Source organism: Pristiophorus japonicus, chromosome 2 (genome assembly GCF_044704955.1).
Source record: "Pristiophorus japonicus isolate sPriJap1 chromosome 2, sPriJap1.hap1, whole genome shotgun sequence".
In the NCBI taxonomy this organism is placed as follows: domain Eukaryota; kingdom Metazoa; phylum Chordata; class Chondrichthyes; family Pristiophoridae; genus Pristiophorus; species Pristiophorus japonicus.
In genome coordinates, this window is record NC_091978.1 from 127,842,256 (window position 1) to 127,854,546 (window position 12,291).

Sequence of the window (12,291 nt, forward strand, 5' to 3'; positions counted from 1 at the left end):
TCTAGTATTGTGCAATGAGAAAGGGTTAATTAATAACCTTGTAGTAAAGGAGCCTTAAGGGAAGAGTGACCATAATATGATACAATTTTATATTAAGTTTGAAAGGGATTTAGTTAAATCTGAAACCAGGATCTTAAATCTAAACAAAGCAAACTATGTAGATATAAGGGATGAGTTGGCTAAGGTAGATTGGGAAACTCATCATCATCATCATAGGCAGTCCATCGAAATCGAGGAAGACTTGCTTCCACTCTAAAAGTGAGTTCTCAGGTAATTGTCAGTCCAATACGGGAATTACAATCTCTGTCACAGGTGGGACAGACAGTCGTTGAAGGAAAGGGTGGGTGGGGAGCCTTGTTTTGCTGCATGCTCCTTCTGCTGTCTGCGAACCGGTGAGTCATGAGACGTTCGCTTATCCCGCAGGGGGAGTCTCTGAGGCGGCCGACCAGCTCATTCTTGCTTTAAGCTGGCCTTCCCCTGCCGGCTGGGTCTTGCTTAGGGCAGCAATGTCGACGTCGAAGCGCCTGAGTTCCCGGGCAACGATGGCAATGTGGTGTTCCGGTCTGTCGCTGTTGGGATTGTCCATGAGGCTCCTGACATTCCAGGTCCAGAACTTCATTTTGAAGGGGTGGAAGATGCCTGCGCGTGAGTTCTTTTAACGTGGGGTGGCCATTGCACCACACGGGCTTAGCAGAGCAAGGTCTTGGTCCAGTGGCAAGGGTGTCCAAGATGACTGGAGACCAGGCTCTACTGTATGGGCCTAGTTGCCTACGGTGAGAAACTACATTAAAAGGTATGACGGTAGATAAGCAATGGCTAGCATTTAAAGAATTAATACATAATTTACAATAAATATACATTCATGGTTGAGGATGAGAACGTTCAACAAAGAGACATTCCTTTAAGGCACAAAAACCCCACAGAAAAAGTAGTCCAACCGTGGCTAATAAAAGAAGTTAAAGATAGTATTAGATCAAAGGAAGAAGCTTATAATGTTGCCAAAAAGAGCAGCAAGCCTGAGGATTGGGAGGATTTTAGAATTCAGCAAAGGAGGACCAGGAAATGGATAAATAAAGGGAAGATAAAATACGAGAGTAAACAAGCAAGAAACATAAAAAAGACTGTAAAAGCCCCTATAGGTTTGTAAAAAGGAAAAGATTAGTGAAAGTAAATGTTGGTCCCTTACAGGAGAAATTATAATGGAAAATAAGGAAATGGCAGAGAAATTAAACAAATACTGCGTATCTATCTTCACAGCAAACAACGCAAAAACCCTGCCGTAAATAGCGCAGAACCAAGGGTCTAGTGAGAATGAGGAACTGAAAGAAATTATTGGTAAAAAAATAGTACTGGAGTAACTAATGGGACAGAAATCCAATAAAGCCCCTGGACCTGATGGCCCATATCCTAGGGTTTTGAAACAGGTGGCTACAGAAATAGTGGATGCATTGGTTGTCAGCTTCCAAAATTCCACAGATTCTAGAACGGTTCCCGCGGATTGGAAGGTAGCAAATATAACCCCACTATTTAAGAAAGGAGGGAGAGAGAAAATGGGGAACTACAGACCAGTTAGCCTGACATCAGTAGTAGGCAAAATGCTAGAATCTATTATTAAGGGCACTTATAAAATAATAATAGGATTGGGCAGAGTCAACACGGATTTATAAAAGGGAAATGAGTTTGATGAATCTGTTAAGAGTTTTTTGAGGCTGTAACTAGAAGAATAGATATGGGGGAACCAGTGGATGCAGTGTACAGGTAAAGCGTCAAAAATCCGGAAGCCTCAGGACCGAGGTTGCTCCGGATTCTGCGTATTTCCAGTCTTCAGAACGTCTTTATGACGTCCCGCACCCGAAAACGCCCAAGCCCAGGTTTTGTGTATTTTCAGACTTCGCAACGTCTTTCCAACGTCCCGAAATGCCTGGGCCAAGATAAGTAGGTGTGGGGGGGGGGACGAGGGGCGGTGGTCGAGCCGGGTCGAGCGGCGGCGGGGGGGGGGGTCAGCCCGAGGCGTGGCGGAGGTCAGCCCGAGGCCAGGGGGGGGGGGCCTTTATTACAAGAGAATTTGATTACAAAAGTAAAGATGTCTTACTGCAATTATAAAGAGCCCTGGTGAGACCTCACTTGGGAGTACTGTGTACAGTTTTGGTCTCCTTACCTAAGGAAGGATATTCTTGCCATAGAGGGAGTGCAACAAAGTTTCACCAGACTGATTCCTGGAATGGGAGGGGGATTGTCCTATGAGGTGAGATTGAGTAGACTCGGCCTATATTCTCTAGAGTTTGGAAGAATGAGAGGTGATCTCATTGAAACATACACAATTCTTACAGGGCTTGACAGGGTAGATGTAGAGGATGTTTCCCCTGACTGGGGAGTCTAGAACCAGGGGTCAGTCTCAGAATAAGGGGTCGGCCATTTAGGGCTGAGATGAGGACTGGGAACAGTGAGGGTGGTGAATCTTTGGAATTCTCTACCCCAGAGGGCTGTGGAGGCTCAGTCATTGAGTATATTCAAAACAGAGATCAATAGATTTTTTGGATATTAAGGGAATGAAGTGATATGGGGCAAGTGCAGGATAGTGGAGTTGAGGTAGAAGATCAGCCATGATCTTATTGAATTGCGGAGCAGGCTCGAGGGGCCAAATGGCCTATTCCTGCTCCTATTTCTTATGTTATTATGTTAGTACATTGAAATGGGATTTATTTGGACTGGAATCGGTGAATACCCTCAGCCGCATTGTGGGTTATGTGATAAAGTGCTGTGAATAACAGTCTAAAACCAGCTCTGCTACACAGACACTTTGAAACAAAACATGAACAACACAAGAACCGCCAACATTTTTCAAACGGACGCGGCTAATGGCAAGATAGTTTTACGCGCTGCTGATGATGATATTAAGGCCCTTGAAGCCTCATACTTAGTGAGTTACAAAGTTGCAAAGTCAGGAAAATCTCACACCATAGCAGAGGCTGACAGCTTCATAAATCAACATGATATTGTCTGGTCGTAATGTATTGGTATTGGCATTTGCACCGATGGAGCAGAGTCAATGACTGGTAGGCGTAGCGGAGTAGTGATGCGTATCACACGTGATGCGGGTGCACTGTAGTAAACAAGGGAAGCACTCGCTGCCAAAAGCATACCTACCAACTTGAAGAAGGTGCTGGACAATGCTGGGCAGATGGTAAACCTTATAAAAGTTCGACCCTTGATGTCCAGAATATTTTCCATTCTATGTAATGAGTTGGGAAGTGAGCACATCAATCTATTGCTCCACACGGAGGTTTGATGACTATCACGTGGCAAGATCTTGGCATGTTTCTTTAAACTTCACTCTCAGGTCAAGTTATTCTTTACAGACCACCCATTCTCACTCTCTCACTGTCTCCCACGTTTTCCGAATTGTCAGACAGGGCTGTCAAGTTTTTAATACTGTTTGCTACAACTTACCTGTGTGAAAGTGGATTTTCATCACTCACTGGAATGAAATCAAAGTACTATCAGTGCCTTTGTATAGAAAACAACTTACGACTCAAACTATCATCTATCACTCCAAACATTATGTGCCTATGATCGAACAAACAACCTGATCCGTTACATTAATGGTGACTAGTAATATTAAGCCATTGCTCAAGTTGTATTTGTGTATAATTCATACGTTTTGAATAATGCTTGGGCATTAAAGGGGTTAAAATATTAAACCTGTATGTTGGTAGGGGTACACAGGTACCTGGTGGATCTGGAAGGGGGTACACACAATAAATAAAGTTTGGGAACTTCTATCCTAGAAGATTGTATGAGAGCAGACTGCAATTGAAGCAAAATAGAAATCTGCCAAAAAAGTGATCAAATGTTCATTTTTGTGACCGATCGCTAGTTTCTACTTCAAACTGGCGATTACCTTCTTAGCCTTTTCCAGAAGTTTCACAGTCATGTTACCAGTACCAGGCCCAACTTCCAGTATGACATCTGTTGGTCTGATAGCAGCCTTGAAGAAATAAAACAGTAATAATTACTTATTTTAAAATTGTATCCATTCCATACTGCTATGTATGAATATATAACTCTTAGATATTTTATGTAACTGGACTTTGTTCTTTATATAATCAATGTTAAAATATTGCCAGGAAAACAATACTACTCAAATGTCAGAAAAAACTTCACTTCTGCATTATTAAATATATACTAAGCGATTTCCTGTGGTTCATCCCAGGTGATTTCTGTCCTGGACCATGCTTGCCATGTTTAGTTGGTAACCAAACCTGTCCCTTTAAGGCACCTGCTCAGGTACCCTTGGAAGGAAGTAGTCTTAATAGGTTCTGAGGTCAATTATACACTAATTATTATTGTTGCTTAAAGTCTCTCTGGGCCGTTAGTTACTTGGCTCCACTTGTTAACTCAACAACGTTTCAAGTAAGAAAAGAATATGGAGACTTAGATTTTTTTATTTTTTTGTGGGGATGGGGTGAAGGGAGAAGAGAACTCCATGACACTGTGAGTTAAAACACTGTCATTTAGGCCTCAAATCTAGTCGACATTAATGAGATGAGAAGCTCTTCTTCTGGCCATCTGTAGAATAAGTTTGGGTGATCTCAACTCTGTTGAGTGTTTAGGTTAAGAATACAGATTGCCCAGAAATTGCCAGTCTCTCAGTTACAGATGGTGTAAGGATAGTTGGTATGGGCAGTGAAAAAAATCACTGTTGCATTAAAGGTGCCCTTCTGAGGTTTGGGAAAGATTTGCTGTATCTGATCAGTGCAATAACTGACCCAGGAATGCTCAGCATTCGGAATGGGTGTTCAACATGAACCTCAGATTGGAAGAAAAACAATACTTTCACAGCAGAACACTGACTGATGAATTGGGTATTCATGTTCAAAATTTCAATAAACCTAGCTCCCCCCACCCCCCCTTAATTGCAATTAAAAATTATTTAATGTACATAGAGGTATTCCAAAAACGATAGAAATGGTAGTGCCGAATTATATATGATGGTTTAGGCTGATTTAATAGCATAATGTGCTACATTCTATTGTACCTTGTCGATGATGCTATTCACAATTAAAGGATTCTTCAGGATGTGCTGGCCAATTCCAGTGTTGAACACAATACCTAAGCCAAAGTAAAACAGGATCAAAATTGAACTTATAATACAGAAGAGTAAAACTATTCTCAATGTCATGTTTTTAGCACTTGGGGGGTATATGCTGTGACATATTTTCATGTTGATTCTTCACACATCCTGATCTTAGTCATTCAGGTGATGCCAAGCCAATATCAAATCGAACGCAGCTTCAGAGAGGCAAAGTTACTTTAGTGTGCTGCCCAGATGTAATTTACCAAAGGCATTGCAGATGTTATTGGTCTGCTCTCGGGTAATGATTGAGACGCAATGGAAGCAGAATCAAAGCAAGAGAAACAGATCTGTCACTGCTCACCATGTTCCTGAACATCAGCACAAAGGCCTCAAGGCATTTGCTGAATCCAGGTAACAGTACATTTTCCTGTTTTTTCCACTTATGTCAGGGATAGATAATAGATACTCATAGCTTGACTCTGTATATTCATCTGATACTGGCTTTCTTCCGATTGGCTGCACCCTTGCAGCTGCAAACAGCTGAAATCCAAGGAATTGAATTTAGTTGCTCCCGAATTTATACCCCCTGTCCTTCTGCTAATGCTCAAAGTGCTGGGGCATGGGTGGGGCTGTTAGCAGCTCATCAGTACCTGACATACAGGAAGTAGGGTTGCCAACTCTCGGAGGAATTCCTGGAGGATTGATCATGCGATGTCCTGACCATGGAACATCATATCACATAACTTCGACAAATGTTATTGGATTTACCCCATAAATGTTGGGTCCCCTGTAGTTGAGAAACTTTATTTGTAGTTTTGCAACAGCAACTGATTTGTGAGAAGTTCCAAGACCAGGAGGCTATTCATGAGCAGGCAAAGAGGGAAAACTGAGGGAAGAGGGAAAACTGAGGGGAGAAGAGGGAAAAACTGAGGGGAGAAAAGGGGAAAACTGAGGGGAGAAAAGGGGAAAACTGAGGGGAGAAAAGGGGAAAACTGAGGGGAGAAAAGGGGAAAACTGAGGGGAGAAAAGGAGAAAAGGGGAAAACTGAGGGGAGAAAAGGGGAAACCATTCTCTCCCTTGTTCCCAACCCCACCCCACAGTCTCTCTCTCTCGCGCACCCCCCCTCCGCCTTTCTCTCCTCTCCACCCCACCTCCACTCCCCAGTCTCCCTCTCAACACACCCCCACACTCCCAAGTCTCCCTCTCAACCCCCCTCTCCAGTCTCCCTCTCAACCCCCCACTTCCCAGTCTCTCCCTCTCAACCCCCCACACCCCAGTCTCCTTCTCAACCCCCCCACACCCATCTCCCCCCGATTCCGGCTCCCCAGTATCACTCACCCCTCCACTCCACTATCCCCCCCCCCCACTTCTTCTCCAATCTCCCTCTTTCCCCCACTCACTCCCTCATCTCTCCCCCCCACACTCCCTCGTCTCTTCCCCCCCCCACTCCCTCGTCTCCCCCCCTCCCCCCAACACTCCCTCGTCTCCCCCCCCACCCACACTCCCTCCCTCGTCTCCTCCCCCCCCACACACTCCCTCGTCTCCCCTCCCCCCAACACTCCCTCGTCTCCTCCCCCCCCACACACTCCCTCGTCTCCTCCCCCCCCCACACTCCCTCGTCTCCTCCCCCCCCACACTCCCTCCTCTCCTTCCCCCCCCCCCACACTCCCTCGTCTCCTTCCCCCCCCCCACACTCCCTCGTCTCCTTCCCCCCCCCCACACTCCCTCGTCTCCTCCCCCCCCCCCCACACCCTCGTCTCCTCCCCCCCCACACACCCTCGTCTCCTCCCCCCCCACACACTCCCTCGTCTCCCCCCCCACACTCCCTCGTCTACCCCCACCCCCACACTCCCTCGTCTACCCCCACCCCCCACGTCTTCCCCCCCCCCACACTCCCTCGTCTTCCCCCCCCCACACTCCCTCGTCTTCCCCCCCCCACACTCCCTCGTCTTCCCCCCCCACACTCCCTCGTCTTCCCCCCCCACACTCCCTCGTCTTCCCCCCCACACTCCCTCGTCTTCCCCCCCCACACTCCCTCGTCTCCCCCCTCTACACTCCCTCGTCTCCCCCCCTACACTCCCTCGTCTTCCCCCCCCCCCACACACTCCCTCGTCTTCCCCCCCCCACACACTCCCTCGTCTCCCCCCACCCCCACACTCCCTCGTCTCCCCCCACCCCCACACTCCCTCGTCTCCCCCCACCCCTCCACACTCCCTCGTCTCCCCCCACCCCTCCACACTCCCTCGTCTCCCCCCACCCCTCCACACTCCCTCGTCTCCCCCCACCCCTCCACACTCCCTCGTCTCTCCCCACCCCTCCACACTCCCTCGTCTCTCCCCCCTCCACACTCCCTCGTCTCTCCCCCCCTCCACACTCCCTTATCTCCCCCCCTCCACACTCCCTTATCTCCCCCCACGCACAAACTGCCTCGTCCCCACCACACACACACTCCCTTGTCTCCTCCCCCCCACACACACACACTCCCTCGTCTCCCCCTCCCCCACACACTCCCTCGTCTCCTCCCTCCCCCATACACACTCCCTCGTCTCCCCCATCTCCCCCACACACACACATTCACCCCTCCACTCACCCGTCTTCACCACCCCCCCCCCCCCCACCTTTTCCCCTTCCACTCTCCCATCTTTCCCCCACTCCACTCTGTCTCCCCCGCTAACCCCCAAACAGTCAGAGGGAGATAGAAGAGCAAATACGTAGGCAAATTTCTGAGAAGTGCAAAAACTATAGGGTAGTAGTAGAGGACTTCAACTACCCTAATATTAACTGGGATAAAGTTAATGTGAAAGGTATAGAGGATGCGGAATTCCTAAAATGCTTTCAGAACTTTTTTAGTCAGTATGTAGCAAGCCCAACAAGGGAGGGAGCGGTTTTGCACTTAGTTTGAGGGAATGAAGCTGGGCAGGTGGAAGGGGTATTAGTGGGCGAGCATTTAGGTGCTAGTGATCATAATTCAGTTAAATTTAAGGTAGTTATGGAAAAGGATAAAGATAGACCAGGAATAAAAGTTCTCAATGGGAGAAAAGCCAATTTTGCTAAGCTGAGAGGTGATTTAGCCATAGTGGACTGGAAACAGCTACTTGAAGGTAAATCAGTGTCAGAGCAGTGGGAGGCATTCAAGGAGGAAATCCGGAGGGTTCAGAGCAAGTATGTTCCCTTAAAGAAAAAAGGGTGGGACTAACAAATCTAAAGACCACTGGATATCAAGGGGCATACATGGTAGGATAAAGACAAAAAGTGAGGCTTATGACAGATACTGAGGGCTCAATATTGCAGAAATTTGAGGAGTATCGAAAGTACAGGGGTGCAATTAAGGAAATTAGGAAAGTAAAGAGAGAGCATGAAATCATTTTGGCAAGTAAGATCAAGGAAACCCCAAAGATGTTTTATAAATACATTAAGAGCAAGAGGATAACTAAAGAAAGAGTAGGGCCTATTAGAGACCATAAAGGTGTGTGTGAAGGCGGAAGATGCGAGTATGGTTCTTAATGAATACTTTGCGCCTGTTTTCACAAAAGAGAGGGGCATTGCAGACATTGCAATCAGGGAGGAGGAGGAGTGTAAAATATTAGATGAAATAAAAAGAGTGAGAGGAAGTATTAAGGGGTTTAGCAGCTTTGAAAGTGGATAAATTCCCAGGCCCAGATGAAATGCTAAGAAAAACAAAAGAGGAAATAGCAGACCCGCTGATCATCATTTTCCAATCCACTCTAGCTGCACATGTGGTGCCGGAGAACTGCTAATGTGGTACCTTTGTTTAAAAGGGAGAAAGGGATAGACTGAGTAATTACAGGCCAGTCAGCCTAGCCTCACTGGTGGGAAAATTATTGGAAAAAATTCTGAAGGACAGGATAAATCTTCATTTAGAATAACATGGATTAATCAAGGACAGTCGGCATGGATTTGTTAAGGGAAGGTTGTGTGACTAACTTGATTAATATTTTGAGGAGTTAACAAGGAAGGTCGATGAGGGTAGTACGTTTGATGTCGTGTTCATGGATTTTAGCAAGACTTTTGATAAGGATCCATGTGGCAGACTGGCCATGAAAATAAAAGTCCATGGGATCCAGGGCAAAGTGGCAAGTTGGATCCAAAATTGGGTCAGAGGCAGGAAGCAAAGGGCAATGTTTGATGGGTGTTTGTGACTGGAAGGCTGTTGCCAGTGGGGTTCTGCAGGGCTCAGTACTCGGTCCCTTCTTTTTGTGGTATATATCAATGATTTAGACTTGAATGTAGGGGGTATGAGTAAGAAGTTTGCAGATGATACTAAAATTGGCTATGTGGTTGATAATGAAGAAGAAAGCTGTAGACTGCAGGAAGATATCAATGAACTTGTCAGGAGGGCAGAACAGTGGCAAATGGAATTGAATGTGGAGAAGTGTGAGGTAATGCATTTGGGGAGGTCTAACAAGACAAGGGAATACATATTAAATGGTAGGACACAGAGAAGTGTAGAGGAACAAAGGGACCTTGGAGTGCAGGTCCCACAGATCCCTGAAGGTAGCAGGCCAGGTAGATAAGGTGGTTAAAGAAGATATACGGAATACTTGGCTTTATTAGCAAAAGCATAGAATACAAGAGCAGGGAGGCTATGCTTGATCTGTATAGAATACTAGTTAGGCCACAGCTAGAGTACTGCATGCAGTTCTGGTCACCACATTACAAGAAAGATATGATTTAACTAGGGTAACAGAGGGAGATTTACGAGGATGTTGCCTGGACTGGAGAATTTTAGCTATGAGGAAAGATTGGATAGGCTCAGTTTGTTTTTTTTGGAACAGAGGTCAAGGGGAGAACTTATTGAGGTATATAAAATTATGAGGGGCCAAGAGTGAATAGGACAGACCTATTTCCCTTAGCAGAGAGGTCAACAACCAGGGGCATAGCTGAAATGTAATTGGCAGGAGGTTTAGAGATTTCAGGTGAAATGTCTTCACCCAGAGGGTGGTGGGGGTCTGGAACTCTCTGCCTGAAAGGGTGGTAGAGGCAGAAACCCTCATTACATTTAAAAGATACTTGGATGTGCACTTGAAGTGCTGTAACCTACAAGGCTACAGACCAAGAGCTGGAAAGTGAGATTAGGCTGGATAGCTCTTTGTTGGCCGGCGCACACGATGGGCTGAAATGGCTTCCTTCTGTGCTTTAAATTTCTCCCCCCTACCCACTCCACTCCCCGTCTCTTCCCTCCATTCTCCAGTCTGCCCCTGCCACTCCCATATTCCCCAGTCTCCCTCAACTTGATTTTAGGCTCAATTACCAAACCCTCCCCAACAACCAGCAGTTCTTGGCTTTTGTGGAGTGGGAGTTCTTTACCCAGCATCCATAGCAGCAGAGAAATCCCTCTATCTCTGGGATAGTTGTGCAAGCATTCAGTCCAAGAGATCAAGCAGTTTCTCTGCCGCTATGGATGCTGGGTAAAGAGAGCTCCAGTCCACAAAATCTGTTTTCTTCCTCCAATGCTGCCTTAATTGTGCGTCCCATGTTTTAAGTTGTAAACGGACTTGGTGCATTGAAGGCTATCCGTAGTTCATAATTTGCGAGTGTCCGTGGTCTCATTACTTTTCTTCTCCAATAGCTACAATGCAGCATCCAGTACCGACCAGGTAGGCACAACACACAAGCCGTCCTTCCATTTGTCTTGCACATTTTTTTAAATTAGGGCCAAAATCTCATCACCCTAATGTATCAATTAGCAGAATCCTCAAGCTTTCAGAGAATTATTGGCAAAAGCAGCACATTTTCTGAACACAGCACTCTGGTTATTCTAGTACTCAATAATTTAATTGGCCCTGAAATTCCGGCCTCCCCGGGTCCATATGGAGTGCATCGAAAAAGCCGGTTTTCAGCGCGCGATGCATATGCGCCGAACACCGACTTTTCCGATCTGTCAAGTTCTGGCTTGACAGATCGCACACATCTCGGCTGCAAGGACATTTGCAAGGGCAAAATTACGGTACTTGCGCATCTCTTGCCCAGCGAATGTCCTTAAAACTCTTGCAACTGGTAAAAGCAGGCACATAGCCTACTTTTACCAGCGTAAGAGTTTAAAAACATAAAAATAAAATTTAAAAACACATTTTTATGTTAAAAACCCTGCCCACTAAGGTTAGTTTATTTTAAACCCTAATTACACTTTAAACAAAATCGGAAAAATATGTTTTTTTCCTGACATTGATTAACTTGAATTTTAATTGTGTGAGTTGAATTTTTTATTTTTCATGTTGTGTTTAATGTGTTTGTTTCTTTTTCTCATTGGCCTGGAAATTCCAGCCTCCCTGGGTCCGTACGGAGTGTACACGGACCCGGGAAAGCATCGCAAAAGCCGGTTTTCACCGTTTTTCCGATCGGTCAAGCCGGAGCTTGACAAATACAACGCATATCGGGTGCGAGGACATTTGCATGGGCAAGATCTCGGTATTTACACATATCTTGCCCAGCAAATGTCCTCAAAATTCTTGCGCCTGATAAAAACATACAAAAATATAATTAAATTAAATTAAAAAAACATATTTTTAAAAACTCTGTCCACTACGTTACATTTATTTTTAACCATAATTTAAAAAACTTTTTAAAAACTCGGGAAAAAAATGTTTCTCTAAGATATTTATTAACTTTAATTTCAATTAATTTTAATTATGTGATGTGTGTTTTTTATTATGTGTTTAGTGTCTTTGCTATTAATGAGAAAAAAAAACAATGAAAACTCATAGATACGGAGTTCTCATTGCTATTAATGGAATACTGTACCTCATTGGTTGAGCAGTCACACGTGACTGCATCTTCTGCGTGGGAACCTCAAGGATGGGAGCGCACTTCGCAGCGCGGGAAGAGAAGGCCTCCTCAAAGGAATCCCACGCACCTCTGGGACCACCGGGTATATCCGTAAAAATATTTCAGGTCGGAGGCAATTGCCCGCGGGAAGCCTCCGACCGGAATTTCAGAATAGCAATGAGAACTCGTAGAGTGTTCTCATTGCTATTAATGAGAATACTGTACCTGATTGGTTGTGCAGTCACACCTGCACCTTCTGCGTTCGAACCTCGAAGACTGGAGCACGTTCTGCAGCGCGGGAAGAGAAGGCCTTCCCACCGGAATCGCAGGCGCTTCTGGTGCCACCAGGTAATTTCATAAAAATTCTCGGGTCGGTGGCGTTCGTCTCCCCCACACACACACACTGGAATTTCAGGGCCAATACAATA

General features: G+C 45.7%; 1 protein-coding gene across 2 annotated transcripts in view; it reads right to left on the reverse strand.

Moving 5' to 3' along the window:
* The window catches only part of dimt1l (DIM1 dimethyladenosine transferase 1-like (S. cerevisiae)), a 36,720-nt gene that overhangs the window by 23,204 nt on the left and 1,225 nt on the right, over window positions 1–12,291 (reverse strand). The window contains exons 3-4 of one of the 2 annotated variants that reach the window (XM_070869282.1): window positions 5,039–5,112; window positions 3,902–3,988 (exon numbers count right to left, since the gene is read on the reverse strand). In XM_070869282.1, the coding sequence (XP_070725383.1) occupies window positions 3,902–3,988; window positions 5,039–5,112 (161 nt within the window). Of the gene's footprint in view, window positions 1–3,450; window positions 3,479–3,901; window positions 3,989–5,038; window positions 5,113–12,291 lie in introns of those variants that run through there. The other variant, XM_070869289.1, reaches the window with a different exon arrangement.